General features: G+C 57.0%; 2 protein-coding genes across 8 annotated transcripts; both read left to right on the top strand.

Moving 5' to 3' along the window:
• The first annotated feature begins 250 nt into the window (after positions 1-250).
• Positions 251-10372, top strand: ADAM15 (ADAM metallopeptidase domain 15). Of its 6 annotated transcripts, none has more exons than XM_054562832.1 (23): positions 251-430; positions 1583-1686; positions 2339-2415; positions 2829-2907; positions 3084-3160; positions 3253-3445; positions 4187-4252; positions 4334-4402; positions 4479-4648; positions 4787-4871; positions 5303-5451; positions 5537-5711; positions 5966-6058; positions 6188-6492; positions 6578-6773; positions 7031-7108; positions 7548-7620; positions 7836-7974; positions 8379-8448; positions 9022-9093; positions 9493-9564; positions 9820-9945; positions 10046-10372. In XM_054562832.1, the coding sequence occupies exons 1-23, from the start codon at positions 352-354 to the stop codon at positions 10124-10126; spliced, it is 2628 nt and encodes an 875-aa protein (XP_054418807.1). In that variant the 5' UTR covers positions 251-351; the 3' UTR covers positions 10127-10372. The 6 variants fall into 6 exon arrangements, 5 of the variants coding, with proteins under 5 accessions (XP_054418807.1, XP_054418806.1, XP_054418808.1 ...); XM_054562831.1 differs by having other exon boundaries at positions 9019-9093; XR_008528255.1 differs by lacking the exons at positions 9820-9945; positions 10046-10372 and adding an exon at positions 9169-9239 and having other exon boundaries at positions 9019-9093; positions 9493-9515.
• Positions 10373-11507: 1135 nt separating this feature from the next.
• On the top strand, positions 11508-15546 carry EFNA4 (ephrin A4). Of its 2 annotated transcripts, none has more exons than XM_054563374.1 (4): positions 11508-11661; positions 13638-13933; positions 14354-14422; positions 15012-15546. In XM_054563374.1, the coding sequence occupies exons 1-4, from the start codon at positions 11549-11551 to the stop codon at positions 15161-15163; spliced, it is 630 nt and encodes a 209-aa protein (XP_054419349.1). In that variant the 5' UTR covers positions 11508-11548; the 3' UTR covers positions 15164-15546. The 2 variants fall into 2 exon arrangements, with proteins under 2 accessions (XP_054419349.1, XP_054419351.1); XM_054563376.1 differs by having other exon boundaries at positions 14847-15139.
• The last annotated feature ends 6782 nt before the right edge of the window (positions 15547-22328 follow it).

Genomic DNA, 22328 nt, shown 5'->3' with positions numbered 1-22328 from the left:
GCCCAGACTAGAGGCTGGGTGGAGATGCGACGCCGAAGGGGGGTCGAACCGGGCCTCGGCTGCCACCCTGCACAGTTGCCAGTAAGCGGCTGTGCAGAACGGAGCGGCGGGAGCTGTAGTCTCGGGCTAGGTCCCGCCTTCTTAAACCGGCGGCTTTTGGTGGGGGCGGGGCCTCTCCCAGGGAGGAGCCGCGGGGAAGCAGTGACTAGCTTGGGACCCATAGAAGGGGGACGGGGCGGGGCCTGGCTGCGGCGCTGCTCAGCAGAGTGCGCGAGGCAGACCTGGACGCCGCGGCTCCTCCGCGCGCCGCCCAGCACCTGCTACTCTCCGCTGCCCCGGGGCGCCGCTGTCATGCGGCTAGTTCTGCTCTGGGCCCTGGGGATCCTGGGTGCGGGCAGCCCTCTGCCCTTCCGGTCACTGCCAGATACAGGTGAGTGCCGGCCGGGGTGTGGGCCGGGGTAGCACTGGAAAGAGGCGCAGGGAAGTCGGGAGGCGTTAGGGTACTGGGGTGAGAAGGAGACCCTGAGAGACAGCAGCCAGAACGCGGCCGGCCCTAGTCTGCTATCCTGGGCCGAGGGCCTGGAGACTGCGCGATGGAGTGGAGAGGAAAGAAGAGTCATCCTCGGCAGGGTCCCCGCGGACACTTCCAGGCTATGGGTCCAGGCACCCAGGGAACTGGCGCAGTGCCCCTCCCCTCAGGCTCGTAGGAGAGGGTCGCTGCGCCCCAGGACTGACATCTCGCTCCTTTGGGGCCTAGCCGACCGTTTCACCCGGTGCCAGGGTGCCGAGTGTACACGCTCGTAGGGTTTGGCAAAGAGGATCCTCCCCAGCACTTCCTCCTAGGCCTGAGAGGCCAGGCACCCGTCACTGTAGTGCTGATGCCACCAGAAACCTGGCTGAGCTGGAGGGGGCCCGGGAGGAGCCAAGAGACAGGAGAATTGGCCAGGAAAGACGCGAGGACACTAACTCCTCCCTAGAACTTTCACTTCCAGCTGCTGTCTTGGCCCGGGGGGCCGAGAGGGCAGGCGAGGGTGGAGTGTCCGGAGGAGAGAGGGCCATTGTGGGGCGGGGGGGGGGGGCGACGGGGAAGGGACACAGGGAGGAAGCGGAGGCTGTGGGTAATGGGTGTGCCCGACTGGGCATGAGTGGTGTTTAGGGAGGGGGTATTTGCACTCCCCACCCAGAAATGGGCGTTCATAGCATCTCCGATGTGAGGAAAGGGGAGGGTGAGTGGGCACCCAGCCAAGAGGCTTCCCCCAGTCCTCGAGGGGGCTTTTCTGGGTGAGAGGGGCGGGGGTGGGAGTGGGCAGAGGGGAGGGTCCCTGTGAGAACCTGGGATTGGCCTGAGGGCCGTGGGGAGGGGCCACAGGTTGGGCTTGCTGAACTTTTTTCTCTGGGCTTTTGTGGATGGGTTGGTGGGAGGAAAGCACACTATTAGAAGCCCCCAGTATTCTCCTTTAAGTCCCAGCATGCAATGCAGGAGTTCTTTAGGCAGAGAAGGGCCTTGATGTGCTGGGAACCAGGTGGGTCAGAGGTGCTGAGTCCCTCAGCACTTTCTTGGCGTGTTCTGGGGACCTTGCAGGTGGCACCAAGGAGCAGGCAATTCCAGAGAGACCCCTAAGTGGGTCCTTGGAGCCCCAGATCCTTCAGCACAACCTCACACTCAGCCTAGTGGAGGTGCTTCAGGTGAGCCTCCCTCTCCCCTGAAATAAAGAAGTACACCCCCACCACCCTGCCACCCCACCCAACCAAGTGTCTCAAGACAAAGCTTGGCTGACGAGCAGGCGAGCGGCCCTCACTGTGGCATGGCCACCTCAGGTCTTCCCGTCTCTCCTACCACACCCCGGCACCTGGCTTCATTTATCTCCCTCTCCCCTCCACACACATCTGTCTGCCTCGGCCCCACCCAACCAATTTGGGCCACTGGGAAATTCTGAGGCTGGACTGGCTTTCTCGGCCTCATTCGTTGGTCTTCCCCGGGGGGGGAGCACTTAGAGAGAGAGTCAGGACCTCATCACATGCCCTCCCCCTTGCCCCCAATTCTAAAGCTGAGTCAGAGGAAGGGCTGGGGCCTGCACGGGGTCCTCCATGATGCTTCCTCTCTGGGCAGGAAGCCGAGAAGGGGGCGGCTCAAGATACCTTCCTTGACCTCCCTGCACAACCCCCCAGAACAATGCCCCAGGCCAGGGAGGCCTTCCTGGCCCCTTCCCTTGGGACACCCCCTCCCCACCAGTGATCTAATCATTGGTACTCTCCTAAGGGCCTAACATTTTCTGGTCAGGAAGAATAGGAATTTCGGGCAGGGCCAGGGAGGTGACCTGCTCTCTGGTGCCCACAGACCAGTCTGCCTGAGACTTTGCAGATCAAGTTGGAATTGGATGGTGAGAGTCATATCCTGGAGCTACTACAGAATAGGTACGGTCGTGGTAATAACAGTAACGATAACATGGCTAACAACTTATATAGCATTTACTATGTGTTAGGTAACAAGTACTTGAATTCATTTAATCCTCATAGCAACCCTGTAAGTAGGTATAACTATGTATTATTATTGTTCTTGTTTTATGTATAAAGAAGGCAAGGCACAGAGAGGTTAAGTAACTTGCTCAAGGTCACACAGCTAGTGTGTGGTGAAAACCTGGTTGGAACCCAGATAGCCTGGCAGAGTCTGTGGCCCAACCACTATACTCTGCTGACTCAGTGGGAAGCAGGAAGGTTGGGGTATTGCCTGGCACCCAGCTACCCCTCTATCACCCTCAGGCCTTAGGCTGGCACTTCACCACCCTGGGAGACAGCTGATACCGCCCTCCTTTGTCTTCACTCCACAGGGAGCTAGTCCCAGGCCACCCAACCCTGGTGTGGTACCAACCTGATGGCACCCGGGTAGTCAGCGAGGGACACAATCTGGTGAGTCAGGCGCTCTTGCACCCTGTTTCTGGCCCGAGGGAAGGAGGGATGGACAGCTGAAGAGTGCCATCCCCGGAGGAGGTGGAAGGATGCTGCATATCTCGACCAACAGACAAGTCTCCGAGGCTGAAACCCTGGCCTACTGGGCAAGCTCGTGCTATGTTTCTGTGCTACAGGAGAACTGCTGCTACCAGGGAGGAGTGCAGGGCCATGCAAACTCCTGGGTCTCCATCTGCATCTGCTCCGGGCTCAGGTACAGGGAGCAGAGTCCACGAAGGTGGTGAACGTGGCAGGTTCTGAAACATGGAACTGAAAAGTTGTCTGACTTCCTTCATCTTCCCCCAGGGGCTTGGTGATCCTGTCCCCAGAGAAAAGCTATACTCTGGAGCTGAGGCCTGGGGACCTTCAGGGTCCTCCCATTATCTCCCGGATCCAAGACCTCCTCCTGCCGGGACACACTTGCGCCCTTAGCTGGCGTGAACCTGTGCCCACTCGGGCTTCACTAGAACACCCCCTGAGACAGCCTCGTGTTCATCGGGTAAGAAGAACGGCAGGAGGGCTGGCCCCAGGACCCTCAGAGCTGTGTTCACCGTAACAGTAGCTCCTGCTAATGGAGTGATCTCCACCTGCCAGGCACTTCATGAACATTGTCTCCTTTACTCTTCCCAGCAACCCTGGGAGGTGGGTGCTATGGAGAGCTCTATTTTAGTGAGACAGGTTAAGGGACTTACCCAAGGCCATTCAACTAATAAATGGTACATCCAGGATTTAGATGTAGGTACTAGATTCAAACTCCTCATGTCTTATGATCCCATATGCAGAGAGCTTACTTGGATATAGAAAATACATAGTTACCAATCCTAAAGCAATAAAAACTGACTTTTCTAATTTGTACAATGAGGATAATAAAACTACTCACCTTATAGGGTTTCTGTGAAGATTAAATAACTCAGTATATATGTAAAGTACTTAGAACTGTGCCTGGCATATGGTGAGTATTTGATGGTGCTGGCTATTATTATTATTTTTTTTAATTTGGAAAAAGCATTGGATTTGGAGCCAGAAATGTGGGGCTCTACTCCCCACTTCCTGACCTACTTCTTGGTCCACCTTGGGCGAATCCCCGGGCCTCTCAGGCTCAGCGGCTCCTCTGTAAAAGGGGCTCTTTGCTGTCCTCTGTCTGGCCACACCAGGTGGGAGCGGACGCAGCCTGGCCAGCCCCACGTGGCCTCTGTCCGCGAGCAGACAGTGTGCCTGATCCTCCTTCTCTTGTCCACAGTGGAAGCGGGACGTGGTGACAGAGACTAAGATTATTGAGCTAGTGATTGTAGCTGACCATTCAGAGGTGAGCTTGCTGACCCCTGCATGTCCTGCCCTGGCCCTGCATGCCCTGCCACCTTTCATGGTCACCTCTGTTAACCCACAGGTCCAGAGGTACCCAGACTTTCAGCACCTGCTAAACCGCACACTGGAAGTGGCCTTACTCCTGGACACAGTGAGTGCCAGGCAGGGTGGCATCCTTGCGGCCCCTGGCTATGAGAACCCCTCTCCTGAGCCCCAGTTCTTTTCAGTTCTTCCAGCCCTTGAATGTACGAGTGGTGCTAGTGGGCCTGGAGGCTTGGACCCGACACGACCTGGTAGAGATAAACCAAGACCCAGGTCTCACGCTGCACAACTTCCTCCGCTGGCGCCGGGCCAGCTTACTGCCTCGTTTGCCCCATGATAGTGCCCAGCTGGTGACGTAAGACCCCCCAGGCTCGGTCAATGGGGCCAGCTCTGCCCTGGCCTGACCAATTTCACAGCCCAGTTTCCTGCCTGAGGCCCTGAAACTCTGGCCCCCGGGCTTTCGGCCTTCACCTCTGACCTCTCAATCCCACAGAGCTACTTCATTCTCTGGGCCCATGGTGGGCATGGCCATTCAGAACTCCATCTGTTCTCCTGACTTCTCAGGAGGTGTAAATATGGTGAGCTATTTCCAGGTCTCTTCCCCATTCCCAATTAAGATCCTCCCAGCTGTGGTACTGTTTATTGACTGAAACTCCCTACGAAGTTACCAAACCCCGAGTTGTGGGTATAGAGGGTAGGGGTGCATCTCATGGCCTCTGCTGTCTGGGCACACTCACTGACGGCCAGCTCATCAGTGTACAGTCTTCACCTAGGAGGCCTTCCCATTTTGGGGGGCACCTGAGGCCCAAAGAACAGAGGTGATCTCCCCGGGCCACACAGTGAGGGAGGGGAAAGAGCTGAGCTAAAACCCAGATTTTCTGCCACCCGGGCCTGGGCTCTCTTCCTACTAAGGAGGGAGGTGGTGCCTACTGAATGCCCTACAGGTCAGATGAGGAGAGAACAGGAGCAGTTAGGCTGGTGCTGGACCTGCGATATCCCTTTCCCACAGGACCACTCCATAAGCATCCTGGGAGTTGCCTCCTCAATAGCCCATGAGTTGGGCCACAGCTTGGGTCTGGACCACGACTCACCTGGGAACAGCTGCCCCTGTCCTGGCCCAGCCCCAGCCAAGAGCTGCATCATGGAGGCCTCCACAGAGTGAGTAACCACAGGGTGTAGCGAGCAGATGGGCAGGGGGCAGGGAGTGGTCTGCAGCCCCAACCGTCCTTGCTGTCCTCCCCAGCTTCCTGCCAGGCCTGAACTTCAGCAACTGCAGCCGACAGGCCCTGGAGAAAGCCCTCCTGGATGGGATGGGCAGCTGCCTCTTTGAACAGCTGCCCCGCCTGCCCTCCATAGCTACCCTCTGTGGAAATAAGATATCGGAGCGGAGCAAGCAGCACAACTGTGGCTTCCCAGATGTGAGCCCTTCACCCAAAGCCTTGGCCCACTCATTTCTGTGCCCTCACCATGGCTCGAGGGCTCTCTCCAAGTCTCCCGAACCCCTCTCCACTTCTGAAGGGCCCTCTCCCCGCTCTGCCACCTCCCTGTATGCAGCGACTGTTGGGCTCTAGCCTTCACTTGCTCTTGGCATCCTTCTGGGCTCAGGCCCCGTGCAGCAGACCCTCAGGCCAGCCTGCTCTGACGCTCGGCCCCTCTGTGTTCTGGCCCGCAGGACTGCACTGCTCCCTGTTGTGATTACTTCACCTGCCAGCTGAGGCCAGGCGCACAGTGCGCATCAGATGGACCCTGCTGTCAAAATTGCCAGGTAGGCACAGGCTGGCCTGGCCTCCTAGAGCTCACCTGCCAGGGTCCAGGGTAGAAAGCGTCATTCTGACCCACAGGACCTGGCCGGATTTGCTCAGCACCCACACTGAAGTTTACTCACTCTCCACAGCTGCGCCCAGCTGGCTGGCAGTGCCGCCCAGCAAGAGGTGACTGTGACTTGCCAGAGTTCTGCCCAGGAGACAGCTCCCAGTGCCCTCCTGATATCAGTCTGGGGGACGGCGAGCCGTGTGCTGGTGGACAGGCTGTGTGCATGCAAGGGCGTTGTGCCTCCTATGCCCAACAGTGCCAGGCTCTCTGGGGACCTGGGGCCCAGCCCGCCACACCGCTTTGCCTCCTCACTGCCAATACTCGGGGGGATGCCTTTGGGAACTGTGGGCGCAGCCCTACTGGCAGCTACATGTCCTGTGACCCTCGGTGAGTTAGGACATGTCTCCTCCCCTGGGTTTGTGGGAGCCTTGGCCCCAATCCCACTGACCCTGTGCCTCCTCCCTCACCCTAGAGATGCCATTTGCGGGCAGCTCCAGTGTCAGGGGGGCATGGCCCAGCCTCTGCTGGGCTCAGCCCGGGATTTGCACTGGGAGACACTAGAAGCCAATGGGACCAGGCTGAATTGCAGCAGGGTACACCTGGACCTGGGCAACGACGTGGCCCAGCCCCTCCTGACTCTCCCTGGCACAGCCTGTGGCCCTGGCCTGGTGAGCAACCTGGGTGAGCGAGGCCAGGTTGGGAGGGATATCTGGACGCGGCGAGCAGTCCCCGGTCTCACAGTCCGCCAGTGCAAAAGGCACAGACTCAGGGGAATTCAGATTCTCGTGATTGAGTAAAGCCCCGTTGTCCTATGTGCCTTGGTTTTCTCATCTGTAAAAGTAGGGTGCGGCCACAGCCATGTTGGCCTCTAGTGCTAATAAGCTCTGCAAGAGTGTAATCTTTGCTCGTCTTCTCCACTGGGCAGGTGTGCATTGACCATCGATGCCAGCCTGTGGGTCTCCTGGGAGCACAGGAATGTCGAAGCAAATGCCACGGGCATGGGGTGAGCTGGCATGGGGAGGAGAAAGGGGAGCAGGGATCCTCCAGGGAGGGAAAGGATCATGGCCTTTGGACACAGACGTGCCTAGTTTTAATCCTTGCTCTACTACTGCCTAGCCATGTGACCTGGGGCAGGTCATTAACCTCTCTGAGCTCAGTGTCCTCATCTGTCCAATGGGCATAATGATTGCACCCGCTTCCTGAGGTGCATGAGATGAGTATGAAAGCTTTTGGCGCAGTGTCCAGCATACGGAAGGCACTCACAGTGGTGGTTTGATCTGGTTTCCTCCGGCATGGATAAGGACTCCCAGAGCGCTGGCTCTCTGCACCCAGGATCCCAGTACACCTGCCACTTGTGGATATCTGAGATCTTGAAAAGCAGGGGACAGGGAAGCACGGCCCCAGAGTCCAGATCCCTTCATTGCTCAACCTGTACCTCCTAGGTCTGTGACAGCAATAGGCACTGCCACTGTGAAGAGGGCTGGGCCCCCCCTGACTGCAGCGCCCGGATCAGAGGTAGCATGGCCCGGGGGCAGAGCACCTGGGAGGGCAAAGTGGCTTACCTTTTAGCCCCCTCTTTCTCCGACCCCTTCACTGCTGGTTCCCTGACTCGATGTGACTCCTGGCCCCCCTCACTTTCTGAGCACTTGGCCTCACTCCCTGCCCTCTGCCCCTTCCTGGGTATGGAGTTCTCAGCCCTGCCCACCTTCAAACCTGCCTTCACCCCACAGCCTCCAGCTCCCTGACCACAGGGCTGCCCCTCAGCCTCCTGTTGTTGCTGATCCTGGTGCTGCTTGGGGCCAGCTACTGGCACCGTGCCCGCCTACGCCAGAGACTCTGCCAGCTCAAGGGACCCAGCTGCCAATACAGGTACCAGCCTCCTTGCCACCAGCTTCCTCCACACCTCTCTTGAGCCTTGCCCCCACCTCCTCTGCAGCCCCTGCCACCTGGCTCTGACCCCAAGCCCCTTGAGCCATACCCCACACACCTCCCTTCCCTCCATGTCCCTTGGAACCCTTCACCTCACACACAGACCTGCAGACCTGAGTGGGTAAGCTGGGATGCTAGGGTCACTTCCCCTCAGAAGCCCACGTGCTGGGGGAAGGGGGCCCTCGGGCTGGTCAGCTTCCCCTCCCCACCCGAGTGGGTCTAAGCCCCACACGTGCTCCTCTTCAAGGAGCTGCAAAGGGTTAACCTCACTCAAGGGTGGCATATGGGTGGAGAACACGGTCTGAGGATGGGCCCTCTCCCTCCTTGTCTTTTTCCATGTTCAGGGCAGCCCAGTGTGGTCCCCCGGAACGCCCAGGACCCCCACAGAGGGCCCTGCTGATGCCAGGTGCCAAGGTGAGTCCTGGATGCCAGAGAAGAGAGGGACCCACCTTGGCCAAACATCCATTTGGGGCCCTGGGGTGGGGGTGTTGAAGGCTCTAGACTGAGAGGAAGACACATTGCCCAAGGGTCAAAAGTCCAGCCTGGAGTGGAGAGGGGCAGCCACCTAGAGGAGGGTCTGCCGAGCTCTTTGAGCTGGCCAAGCTGGTGGCTTTGAGAGGTGGTCTACCCCTGCTCCCAGCAGTGGTCCTTGGACAGAAAGGGAGGGTAGGACCCAGAATGGTCTTCAGTGTGCGGGGACCTGATGAGGCCCACTTCGCCATGTGTAGAGGGCTGGTGAGTGCCCCTGCCCAGAGCCCTCTGGATCTGATGAGAGGAGTATGTGTGTGGAGGGGGTCTCCATGCCCACTCCACCACTTCTCACCCCCTCTGCATGCAACTGAATAACAGCATGCACAACCCCCACTGTCCCTGGGGTCCTGGCTGCCCCCCCCCCGGGTACTAACCCCTCTCTGCCCACATCTGTCTCTCTACTTTTCCCCCCCTACCCCACTCTGTGCCTGTTTGCTCCTCCTGCTCTCTCAGCAGGCTAGTGCACTTGGCTTCCTGACTCCCCCTTCCAGGCCACTGCCTCCTGACCCTGTGTCCAGGAGACTTCAGGTAAATCTGGGCCTGGCCCAGGGCAGGCGGGAGGCTTGGTACCCAACTGCAGTTCTCATCCCTGTTCCCTGCCAGTGATGCTCTTCATTAGGGGACCAGGGTGCCCCTCAGCCTTCAGACACTAAGAGCCCCAGAAGCAGCAAAGGGTGAGCCTCCTGCCTTGGTTTCTACCACCATCTGGTGGTCAGTGGCGGGACTGCAGCGGGCCAGGGACACCACAGTGACCCATTCCTTCCTCCCCCAGACATCTGCTGGCATGCACCCAAGCCCTGTGCGCATGTCCCCATTCTCCTGTCCTCTGGCTGATTTTGCATGTTGACCTGACCCCCTCGGGAGGACCTCTGCATGCCCACTGCCCCTCGCTGTGCTCTCACAGTCACTGCCCTTCTCTCTGTTCAGGCTGAGCTGGCTGACCGACCCCATCCCCCCACCCGCCCTCTGCCCGCTGACCCGGCGGTGAGGCACCCAAAGGTAACAGTTGGGGAGAGAAGGTCACAGCCTCTTCCGCCACCCAGGGCTGTGATGGTGGTGGCCATGGCGAGATGCCCCCTCTGTGCTTGAGGGCACATACCCTGGTGGCATCTCTAATGGTGACAGGTTTGTTTGGAAAAAACGGTGACCTCTGGGGCTGCCCCTCCACAAGCTGGTGTTCCAGCACCAGTGCATCTGGGGTGGCCAACATGACACCCTCTCCCAAGCTGGCCTCCTACCTTCTCTCTCTCTCAGTCTCAGGGGCCTGCCAAGCCCCCACCCCCAAGGAAGCCACTGCCTGCCGACCCCCAGGGCCGGTGCCCTTCAAGTGACCTGCCTTGGTCCAGGAGCTGGAAACCTGCCCCTAGGGGTACCCTCCAGGTGGGCAAGAAGAGTCACTGAGAATGGGCGGACAGGACGAGTGGTCTGGGAAAAGAGGACTTACGACTTGACCTTTTATTCTCTGCTTCCGGCACCCCAGGCCTGTGCTACTGCCACCAGCCGTGACCTCCCTCTGCCTCTGAACTCTCCTGAAGTTCCGCCTGCCTCCAGCCCAACTTAGGACTTAAAGAGGCGTGGACAGATTTACTGGAGTACACCCACACACACACCCGGCAATGATGGAAGGAGCCAGAGCCTGGACGCGAAGGAGCAGGCATCTGAAGGCACCTCCACGAGCTGTCGAGCATCATCCTTGGGACCAGCCCACACAGTTGCAGCTAGGGGTTAGGGGGCGCTGGGCGCTGGACCTGGCTGCGGGAGGTGTGCCCAGCCTGTTTCTCTTCTCAGTTGTAATAAATGGAAGATCTTGGGATCGTGCCTCCGTTTGTCGGCCCAGGGAAGGTTGGGTTGTCCCTGCTACAGCTCATCTGGCCGGCAGGAGACGCTGCCGCCTCAGACGAAGACAGAACGGAGAACGAGAGTCCCTGGCTGGAGCAGCTACTGTCCCCCGGATGCGCGGATGCTCGCGGCTTGTTTCTGCCCAGCCTGGAATCGCGTTCTGTGCAATCCAGTACCAAAGGGAATTGCACGCCTACGCCCTTTGCCGTCCCCAGTCACCCAGCCTTCGCCCCCAACATCTAGGGGCGACCATTCAACAAACCAGCCAAATTGTTTGCCCGCCGTCCCCACCCTCTGACTGGTGGCTGGGAGAAGTGGATCTGGCTGGTGTTCTCAGAGCCCCAGAGCCGGGGCGGAGCCCGGCAGCAGCTCCCACGATCCCGAGGCCAGGCACCTGCCTCCTCCCCCGCCCCCACCTGAGGGCTCGGGAACAAAGGTGCTTTGTACAAGCCGCAACCACCTCATTACTTCGTCTTCAGGACTGGCGCTGCGTGGGCCCCCAGCCCAGAATGGAGGCGTGGGGCAGAAAGGGACAGGAGCCAAACCCCAAGGTGGGCTTCGAGCTCACCACTGAAGACTCAGTGGGGGGCAGGGGAAGTGGGGAGAGGAGGGTTGTCCCAGGAGCCGGTTTGTCCCTTTCCCCAGCTCTATCTCTATCTAGATGCGCAAAGAAAACAGTGATGCCCTAAGGCGGCTGGACAGGCTTCGTGGATCCTTGCCCAGGCCTCACTTTACTCTTCCTGGGCAAAGGGCGTGTGCTCCTATTTAAATCTTCCAAACTTCTCATAAAGCCTTCTACCGTGTACTAATGCAGACACAAAAAATACAATCTCTTAAAAAAACCCTCATGGATAGTGGAATACGTCCCTCTCGCTCCCTCGCCCCCTCGCAACCCTGTGCAGTCTCAGTGGGAGCCTGGCTAACCCGGCGCCGGTAGAGGCTCACAGGGGGTTAACGAGAGCTGGCGCTGGAGTGGAGAGGCGGAGACGCGCTCCTATTGGTGAAAAGTTATCCAGGGGCGTGGTCTGTGAGTTTCCGCACCCCACCCCCTTACCCCGCACCCTCTCTTCTCTACTTTGTACCTTTCTCGCGGCCACGGCGAAGTGGGCCGGGCCGAACCAGACCAGACTGAACCGAGGGGGCGATGCGGCTGCTGCCCCTGTTGCGGACTGTCCTCTGGGTCGCGCTCCTCGGCTCCCCTCTGCAAGGGGGCTCTGGCCTCCGTCACGACTTCTACTGGAACTCCAGTAACCCCAGGTAGCCGGGCCGAACTCGGCCAGGAGCCAGCGGGGCCTGTGCACTCCCGGGCTTGGCGCGCGTCCCTCCAGCTCTCTCTCTCTCTCTGTGACTCTCGCTCCGTGCTCCGTGCTGCCGGTACCCCGCCGGCCGCACGCCAGGGCTCCTTTGTTTGAGTCGGCGGGGAGGGGGGAGGGGTGAGGCGTGCCCCGGGTCTCCCCACAACCCGCACGTGTTGGGGGATGCTCAGAAGACCTCAGCCCAAAGTATGGTAGGTAGAGTCTTAGAGCCGGGAGCTGAGGGGCCTTGGCCTCCACAATGAGCCCCGCCCCCCTCTCTTCTCTTCTGGTGACCCTCAGCCTCCCCTCAGCCTCCCTTCCAGCTTGAGGGAGGCGGGTAGACTTCAGAGCGAGAAAGGGGGCTTTACTCCTGGTAAAGAGCATGAGTTACTCTCCTACTTGCTCAGCCTCCCCTCTGGCATTCACTCTGTCCCTGTCTCTCATTTGGCATCTCTGTTTTCATCTCGGTCATTATCTCCTTCTATTTGTCTCCAGTCTGGGCCCTGCCCTTCTAGCTCAGTCACCTTTGGCCAAGTCTTTGACCTTCCTAACTGTTTACATCCCCCTCCCCAATTCCCCCTGCCTCTCTCTAAATTTCTCCGTCTGTTTTCCTTTCCGATTTTCTACTTGAGAAAACCTGTGACTCTGCATTTATTCACCCACTAACATTAAAAGCATACTGTGTACTAGGACCTGCACTAGAGTGCTGGAAATTAGAGATAAGGAAACCTAGACTCTGCCTTCTGGGAGCCCAAAGACCCCCTGGGGAGGGCAGGCCAGGCGGCTGGACAGGTCATCACAATACCAATGCCATCTGATAAGAGCTATTGTTGTCTTCTAACTCAGAATTCCTCTCTCTGTTCCAGACCAGTGCCTCTGAATCACTTGGAGGACTTGTTAAAAATTCAGGTTTCTAGCCCCTAACTCTGAGGTTTCCGGTTCATTCATTCAATCCGCACATATTTATTGAGCTCTGTCCTTGTGCAGGACACTTTTCCAGGCACTAAGGATGCAGTGGAAGAAAACATACAAAGGCCTTTCTTGTGTTCCAGTAGGTCTGAACTGAGCCCCAGAATACGCATTTCTAACCAGAACTCCTGATACTGGTGCCCCTTGGACCACCCATTGAGGAACAATTGGAGGCATTTCCTAAGTCAAGCTGCGAGGGGGTGTGTGTGTGTGTGTGTTAGAGAGGGGGCAAGTGTGGTTCCTGCTGAATTTGATGCTGTGGGGGGCAGTCTGCCCCAGTCCTTCCCACCTGTACCTGCCCCCCACGGCAGCTCCCAAGAGGTGGGGGAGTCCTGAGGAGGCTGAAGATTGGATGGTATGTAGAGAGGGCTCCCCTCCATTTCTGGCACTTTGTCCTGGAAAAAAAAGGTGGGGAAGCACCCACCATCCACTCCTTCGCCGACATTCTTTTCAGCATTGGATTGAGGTCTAAAGGGTAGTCTCTCTGTGCACCATTTAAGGGGGATGCAATTCCCAGTCTCCATGTCTGCATCAGTGACTGCGCTGTGGGCCTAGGTCTCTACCCTCAGCCTCTGCCCCAGCTTCTTCACAGCAGCCATTCACCTAACAGTTGCCCAGCACAGGTGCTGTGCCAGGCCCTGGGTGGGCACTGGGGCTAGAGAGAGCGGTAGCAGCTCCAATGCAAAAGGCAGGGCGTAGAGAGAGGCCTTCTCACATTTGAGCCATGTGGTTATGGGCAATTCCTTAACCTCTCTGAACCTGTAAAGCTGTTGCCTCATCCGTTCCTTGCGCTCTCTTTGTCTCTCAAGGGTTGTCAGTCTGAAGACCTCAGGCCTTGCTGAGATGTTCCCTCTCCAGAGGGCAGGGGACAGGTGGGCAGAGACCCTGGGGATGCGGTCTCTCTGACCCGTGTGCCCCAAGCGCGCCCTGCCATGATCCCCCCAGCCCACAACTACCTTGTGCCTGCAGGCTGCTTCGAGGAGACGCCGTGGTGGAGCTGGGCCTCAACGACTACCTAGACATCTTCTGCCCGCACTATGAGGGTCCAGGGCCCCCTGAGGGCCCTGAGACATTTGCTTTATACATGGTGGACTGGTCGGGCTATGAGGCCTGCCAGGCACAGGGGGCAGGTGCCTTTAAGCGCTGGGAGTGCTCCCTCCCCTTCGCTCCCTTTGGCCCTGTTAAATTCTCAGAGAAGATTCAGCGCTTCACACCTTTCTCCCTTGGCTTCGAGTTTTTGCCTGGAGAGACCTACTACTACATCTGTGAGTGAGGAAGGGCGCACTGGTTGCCCCTTGGGGGAGGTGAGGAGAGGAATGGGGTGCCTGGCTTTGCCACCAGTCCAGGTAGAGAGTCTGAGGTGAGGGGGAAGGATGGGACTGGGAATGGAGGCCAGACCTGGCAGGGGGGTCGGGGGGAGGCTTTGGTCAGAGAGAGGGGTTGTAGAGGCCCGGAGTCCGGGACTGAGGAAGGGGCATCTAGAGTGAGTCTATCGAGAGGAGGAGGAAGAGGACCTAGGAAAGGGGGTGAGGGGGATGAGGAGGGGCCATGGATGGGGCCTGGCACCTGGATGGGGCCCAGAAAGAAGGAAAAGCTTTCCAAGGAACTAGAAAGAAGAGAAGCGGGGAGGGTCTGAAATTAATCTGCAAACCAGCCTGTGCTAACTTTTTCCTCCCACCACCCAGCGGTGCCAACTCCCGGGAGTCCTGGCCAGTGCTTGAGGCTCCAGGTGTCTGTCTGCTGCAAGGAGAGCAGTAAGTGGGCTGGGGCACAGGGAGCAACCCTCTGGCTAGGGGCCCTTCTTGGGACTGGGGGAAGGCGTGGGGAGAGCCTGGGAGCGTCAGACTAAGAGGGATCCAGGCAGGGCTGTAAGCTATGGCCTCTTTTCTCCCCATTGAGCCTGTGGGAGCTTCACACTGAAGCCTGTGTGCAGGACCATCAGAACAGCATCTCCAGGGTCAAGGCCCTCGAAGCCTTTGCTGAACTAGTGGTGTGTATTGGCAGTTTGGGGGAGACTTGGAAGTGGGGGCTTAGAGAGGACGAGGTAGTAGATTATGGGAAGGAATGGCTGATTTGAGAGACCCTGGAGAATAGGCTGGAGCGGCTAATGGGCAGAGCAAAAGGAGGCTGCTGAAATGGAGGACACATCGGTGCTACCCCTCCTCCTCCTCCTCACAGAGTCAGAGTCAGCCCATCCTGTTGGGAGCCCTGGAGAGAGTGGCACATCAGGGTGGCAAGGCGGGGGCACTCCCAGCCCCCTCTGTCTCTTGCTGCTGCTGCTGCTTCCAATTCTTCGTCTCCTGCGAGTTCTCTGAGCCAAGTGGACCCTTCCTGCCACCCCAGGAACCAGAGCCCTCCCAAGACACCCTGGAGGAGGAGCCCCTGCCACCAGAGCTGGGAGTGCCAAGCCAGACAGACAAGACGGAGGAGTGATGGGGGAAGTCAGCTGGTCTGAGGTGACCCTTGCAGGTGCTGGCCCCCTTATCCCAGGCTGAAGAGGAACTACAGGGAGCTGCAGACAGCCCTGGGCATCTAACGCCAAGGCAAGATAAACAGAGTCTTCAACAGCTGCTTTGATGGCCTTATCGCATCTCCCAGGAAGACTGGAATTTGATGGGATTGAATCCTTGAGCCTGCTGGGGGCCAAGGCTGAAAACCTGGGGCAGGTGGATTGCAGGACCAGGGCAAGGAAGCAGCACAGACCTGCCACCTGTGCCCAGTGCCCTGTGGGCCCCTTCCCTGGGACAGCACCTTTCCCTCCCAGGGGGTCACTCACTTGTCTTCTGTGAAGACAGATACTTGCCATGAGGCTGAATTTCATATCAATTTGTATTTTTGTAAGTGTCTGGACCAAACCTTCAATAAACCACCCATCTTTTTTGTTGCTCTCCTCAACCTCTGGCTCCTTCCCTGATACCAGGACTCCTTGCGGCCTCTGCTCTCAGCTTGGCTTGGCCTGACCTCCATGATAGCTGTGCCCAGGCCATCCATGCCAGGCCTCAGTGGGCACCCCTCTGGCCAGTGTGGGGTGGGTGCCAGCAGCAGCTGTGGAGCTTGGCACCCTTCCCCACCTCCCTAGCTGGCTTCCTGTGCTGAGGAGGGGGCAGATGCTCTTGACAGCCCACCCATTTGGGGCACTGCCCAAACTGTGGTAGCACAGGCAAGGCTACTAGAAAGACAGCACCTGGGTTTCAGGATGCCTGGGTCCCGGAGAGCTGGGCGTCTCTCCCCCTTCCAAGGGCAGTCTGGGCGGTGCCTGGCCTAGAAGCAGGAAGGTGGGGTCAGATCAAAGCCTCCTTCCCCAGCAGCCTCTTTGTTCTTTGCTTTTATAAGGAGGGTGGGAATGGGGGAAGGAGGGAGGGCCCCCTTTGCTCTGGGCCTGCACTGTCTCTCCCACCTGTGGCAGAAATGGCTGTGGTCTCCCCAAGCCCAACCGGGCTCTCTCTGAATGATGTCCTGGATGGAGCTGAAGGCTCCCCTTCCCTCGAAGCCTTGCTCTACCGCCCCGGTGCCCCGCAGCCTCCACGGGCACAGCGTCGGCCAGCCTGGCACCAAGCCAACGATCGATAGGTGGATGTTGTGCTGATTAGCTCCGCGGCTGCGGCGAGAGGCGGCCTGTGAACACCCGGAGGGGCGGGTGCTGGGTGGCTGGAGACTGACAGACTGAAATGCTGGGGATTTCTAAGCCCTCTCCCACCCCCTCCTGCTCCTAGGTCATAGCCAGGTCTCTCTCGGTAAATTCCACTGCTCTGGCTGAGGCCTGGGATGGAGGACTGCAGCGCAGGCGGAGCAGACACAAGTCAACCCCTTCCTCCCTATGAGGCCACTTTCAGAAAATGTATCTGTAGGTGCGTGTGCCTGCATTTGCATGTGTCAGGGCCCTCACCCCAAACTGTCTTTAGCGGGTGGAAGGTAAGGGCTGGAGTGAGGAGGGTGTGGAATCTGAGCTGAAGAATGAGCTATGGGCTTGGTCTTCTGGTCCTGGGTTCGAGTAACGTCTCTACTGCCATCCGGGACGAACGTCTATTTTGTCGCCATGGAATCCGACTGTACTGCTACCTCCACCCGTCTCCAGGGAAACCTTAGGCGGGGCAGGCTGGGGGCAACTGGTTAGTAGCCCCTGCCCTGCACCGAAAACTGTGGGCGGTCTCTCTCTGCTTCCAGCTGTCCCGGAGACACCCTCTTGGAGGAACAAGCCAGGTGCGCTCGCTCCGGAATCGGGCCGGCGAGCCGATCCGCCGAGATAAGGACCCGAGAGACCCGGGCGCAGTGGGCTTTGTCTGCACTCCTACAAACGCCCTCCCTCTCGGTCGCACACGACACAGACACACGCCCCCGCGGGCCGCTCAGCTTCCCGCAGGTGCGAGGACGGACGCCTAGGCAGTCGCACACTTGCAGGGGGCGGTCGCAAACTCTGGCCAGTCTGCCGCAAACCTCAAACCTGGCCAGCCCTCCCTACCCTCGCTTTCCTCTCAGCCTCTGCCCTGATTAGGTCTTGGGGCTTGTCCCCATGGAAAGCGAGAGCCAAGTCTGCTCCTGGGGCCGAGACAGGCTGAAGGCGCAGGGCGGTCTTGCGGTACCTACCCATGAGAAACCCTCCAGGCGTGTTCCGGGGCGCAGTTCCAGGAGGCTTGGGCAGGTCTGCAAGTTTTGGGGCGTCACCCATCTCCCCTAAACTTAGACGGCCGAGGGTGGGGCTCCCAATTTGCTGGGCATGCCCTTGTCTCCCAAACAGATGCAAAAACTATCCCTCATCTTTGCCTCACTCTGTCTCTGTCCCGAGAGCCTGAGAGCCCGAGTCTCTGCTAACAGATCCCGCTCCACATTTTCTGGGATTACAAATCTCCCTCTCTCCCTAGAGGTTTAAACCCTGAAGTTTTGGTCTTACTGGGACCAGTCCCTTTTTCCTTCTCCTTTGTAAAGCCCTTCCTTCCTTTCTTCATTCATTCACTCATCAAATTGTGAGCTCCCAGCACGCCCTTCTTTCTATCGGCCACCTCGGCTGTGGTCGTCTGGGGGAGGAGGGGATCCCCAGCTGTGATGCAGCTGTAGAAGGGCACTCTGGCTTCCAAATAGCCAATAGAATTCGGGGGCCTGGGGCATGAGGTCATCAGAGGTAATGCCTATTGGTTCAGGTCTGGATGTGGGAGGGGTCCCCATAGCAACCGACGGTGAGTCCAGACGAACCTGGAGAGTTTGAGCTCCGGTGGCAGCTTGGGGTGGTGCCTGGGGTGGGGGCGGGGAGACTGGGGTGTCCAGCTCCCCAAGTCCTGCCCTAGCCCGACCAAATTCTTAGCGCTCTATCTTTGTCTTTTTAAATTGATTTTAGAGAGACAGAGAAAGGACCAGAGAGAGAGAAATACTTACTTGTTGTTCCACTTGGTTGTGCATTAATTGGTTGCTTCTTGTATGTGCCCTACCAGAAATCAAACCCACAACCTTGGCCTATAGGGAGGACGCTCTAACCAACTGAGCTACCCGGCCAGGGCCTAAGCTATTATCTTTCTCATCTTGAGGGAGACCCTTCTAATGGTTAGTGCCACTCAACCCAGGAAGGTTAGGAGGGCAGTACTGGCAACAGCATTGGGGTCCTGGGTGCGGAGCTGCTGCCACCAGGAATGTTAATTATGAGATCCTGGTGTTCATCTGCATACCGTCTGCATCTCATTTGCATTCTCTTCATTTAAGGTCAAATTGGGCAGACATCTCCACATCCCCAGCTCTGTCGCTCTATAGCCCTGTCGCTGTCTATATCGAGCGTCTATCCCTTAGAGTAATCAGTCATCCAGTTCCTTATCACACTCCTCTTCCCAGCCTCCAGCATCTCCTGAAGTGGGAGGGGGCACAGCCTAGTTAAAGGAGAAAGGACAAGAAGTCTGCCTCCCCCTCTGAATGTTTGGTGACAGATGGGGAGAACTGGTCTGCACTGCCTAGAGACTAAATTGGCAAAGCAAAGGGTGGGGGGAGGGCCCCCCTCCCCTCCCCCGGCTGGGTTGAAGATCTCCAGGGCCAAATCATGCACACACCTGGCAGGGTGCTGGAACAGGAGGTGCCTGCCTGAAGCCAGGGGCAGGCCTGCCCACCGGTCTGGTGCCAGGGCAGCTTCCTTCCTCCAATTAAACCTTAATGAGGTGTCATTAACCCTTACCTTGCCTGCCAGTCCTCAGGTGGAACTCAAATTCATGGTCTCACACTCAGTGGAGAGAAAGAAGGGCCTTTGAGGAAGCTGAGAGGCAGTAAAATCAGGGGACCAAGAGACAAGAAGGTAGGGCCAGAGACATGAGTAGCATGGACTTGGTATCCTCTGTGTGCTTCTGAGGGGTTCTGGGGAGGGGGTTCCCACTGTCTGAATGTATTTATTTTTTGTTTGTCAATTCAACAATTATTAAGCACCTCACCTGCTCCTACTAACTAAATACCAAGCTGCATGCTAGATACTGGGGATAACACTTGCACAAGACAAGACCCCTTCCCTTAAGAAATCTTCAACCCAGGGCCAGTATGGTTCAATGGACTGAGCGCTGAACTGTGAACGGAAAAGTTGCTGGTTCAATTCCCAGTCAGGGCACCTGCCTCGGCCGGGTCCCCAGTTGGGCATCCTACGGATGAATCTCTCACACATTGATGTTTCTCTCCCTCTCTGTCCTCGCCCCTCCCCTCTCTCTAAATAAGTAAATAAACAATTTTTGAAAGAAATATTCAGATTACTTGAGAAGACAAACTGGCCAAGAAATAATTATAATGTCAAGTGCAAATCTATTATAGAGCTATGTACAAAGTGCTATGGGAACGCAGGGAAATGGGCTGTCAGAGGCAGCTTGGGTTTTGAAGGACAAAGTTTATGGTAGGGAGGGGATATGATTCTGCCTCAGCGTGGGTCCGTGCTTAGCTGTGTTTTCAGGACTGTTCATGTCTGTGTCTGCCCTCCCAGAACTGTGTGTTTTGCTCTGTATATATGTATGTGAGTGTGTCTGTATGTTCTCTGGATCTCACTGCGTCTGGAATCCTTTCTCTTGAATGCATGTTGTGGTTTTATTACAGATCAATGTTTGCTGTGAAGCTCTTGCGCAGATTAGCCCAAACCTGCCCAGCCCAGGGGAGGGGAAGTGGAGAACTTATGCTGGCTCTTTGAGAAGGGGTGGGCAGGCACCATGTTCACAGCTGGGGACCCAGACACTTGGCTCTCCAAGTGGCAGCAGACTGGCTAGAGGAGGCTAAGGGATGGGCCGCAGGCTATAGCAGGGTGTGTCTAGGCAGCAGTCCCTCTGCCCCTAGCTCCCTGGAGGAACCACAGGGTTACAGCCACCACTCCCCACCATGATCTCAGGCCCCCTCCCGAGCCTGTTCTTCTGTGTGCAGAGGAGCAGGCCAGCTCAGACCTGTCTACTGTTTTCTCCCTCAGGGAGCAGATCCTTTCCAGGGGACATGAGAGGGCTGGGGAATGCTGGGGCCTACTGGGAGGCCCCAGGTCCTCCACCCTGGCTTTCTCTGGCTCTCTTCAGCCTGGACTCTCCCCACCCACTCTGAGGTGCCATCTCTCTGGGTTTTGCCCAGACATAGCCATCTTTGCTAGGGAACCCCTTGGCCGCTATAGGCAGAGGGCGGGGGCCAGAGCTCTGGCAGTGAGAACAGGCATGGGGGGTGGGAAGGAGGACAAGGAGATCATGAAGAGCACTGTACTCTGAGACCTCTACCTGAATTCCCTCTGTCTCCTTGCAGCTACTTGTTAGGAAGCTAAATTTTGGTGGCAGGAAAGAGAAGAGAGCCTGGATTAAGGTAGAATTGTAGGTGTCAAGGAGCCCTTCTTCCACACTGTCAAGGACGGGGACCTCCTTAATTTATTGATTTGCTTTTTGCTGTTACATTTCCTCTCCCTGATTCTAATCTTTTTCCATCCATCCCTACTCCTCAAGCCCTAGGCCACCTCTCCCATTATGATAGCTATTAGAGAAGCTTGGAGATGGGGGAGAACAAATGGAAAAAAGAGTCTGGGGCTAGTCTAGATGGCTGGTCATCAGGAGATAACCTCTTCGCAATACTGACAAGGAGGCCTCCATTAACCGAACACTCCACAGGTCCTAAATGCTGTGCAAGTGCTTCCCAGACAGGACTCTTAATCCCCACAGCAACCACCTCCTTCAGGTAAGGTACGATTAGCCCCAGTTTGTAGTCTCAGAGGAGTAAAGTGACTAGCACAGACGATGAGTGGTAGAACTGGAATTCAAACCCAAGCTCATCCTGTTAACTGCTAAGCCAGACTGCCTCCCTTTCAGCTTTTCCTGAAGCGCACTCAGAGGAGTCACACGCGCCTCCAGTGTAACACCCCAGAGATGCCTCCCAGATTCAGGCTTCTCAGGTTGCCGGGCTCATTAGAGGGATCACAGCATGACTAGTATCAGAGGTTATTACACCCTGACCCCACCTACCAAGCTCCATTCTCTGGCCCTGGACCACACATCAGAGCACTGTGTTCCCTGCTGTCTGTCATGTGTGTAGTTCCATGTCAACTCATGGACGTCAGAGCACTATGTAGCCATGCTGACACACACACTTGGAAGTCAGAGAACTCATGCATTGCCCTCCTTGTTAGCACCCAGGTCTCTATGTTAGGACCACATCAACCACCTGCCTGCTCTGGGGCACACACATGGGCCCTGTGCAAGGTGCAGAACCTGTGAATATTTTATGTCTGGAGCTGGCAGCTGCTTCTCCCACTCACGCACATGTCTCATCCTCCCTCTCATGGGCTCCTTGTTTATTGTTTTGAAGAATAGTTTATTCATGCCCCCTCTTGCTTCCTGGCCTCCCTGTCCTCTATGCTCTAGTCTCTGTGATTTATTGAACACAGCTCAGCTCTCTGATTGCCACCCGATGGACTGGAAGTGACCTTGGGCCACACAGCCTGAGCACTCCTTCTGCCCCTGACCCGTTCAGCTCCCTGCTTCCGTGGCCCCAGGGGAAGACCAGTGAGGCACCATGCTCAGAGAGCTCCCAGGAGTCTGAGCTCAGTGCCCCTGGAGAGAACATGGCAGCCAGCAGTGTACTGGCAAGCCTTAGGGTCAGAGAGAAACGGAGGCAAAGGCCTGCAGGAGAGGAGCAAGAGGCCTGAGACCCTAGAGAGAGAGAAGACTAGCCCATGGAGAGAACTCTAGGCTCAGCAGAGGCCCCCACCCTACAGAGAGGTGTTGATGAGGGCCCAGGCCTTAGGCACCAGTGTTTCAAACTATAACTTGTTACCCATTGGGGGTAGTGAAATCAAGAAATAAATTTTATGGATTTCAACCAGGTTTTTATTTTATTTTAAAAATATTTTAAAGAATAGAACAGAAGGAAAATATCAGAGTGTATCCTCTGCAGTGAAGGTAAGTATTGTTTCATTAAAATTATTGTTTAGGTTATTTGTGAAGGCTTGTGTTTGTGTATGTGTGTGTGTTTACTGCATTGCAAATGCAAAATATACATCTCATTGTGGTGGGTCACAGTCAGGAAAGATTGGAGTCACAGTTATAAACAGAAGCCTATACCCCAACTGAAGGAAGCTTGATGCTTCCGTGACTCAGATGCCACAGGAAGGGGCCTACGTCAGGTCAGGTCCCAGGTATTTAGACGGTGGCCCAGATCTTATACACAGAGAACCAATCTCTAGAGAAGCCCAAACCC

This window comes from Pteronotus mesoamericanus, unplaced genomic scaffold (assembly GCF_021234165.1).
Source record: "Pteronotus mesoamericanus isolate MK-2021 breed Mesoamerican mustached bat unplaced genomic scaffold, CSHL_Meso_final scaffold_705, whole genome shotgun sequence".
NCBI classification, from domain to species: Eukaryota; Metazoa; Chordata; class Mammalia; order Chiroptera; family Mormoopidae; genus Pteronotus; species Pteronotus mesoamericanus.
Note: the sequence above shows the minus strand (reverse complement) of the source record. Positions and strands in the feature narration are given on the sequence as shown.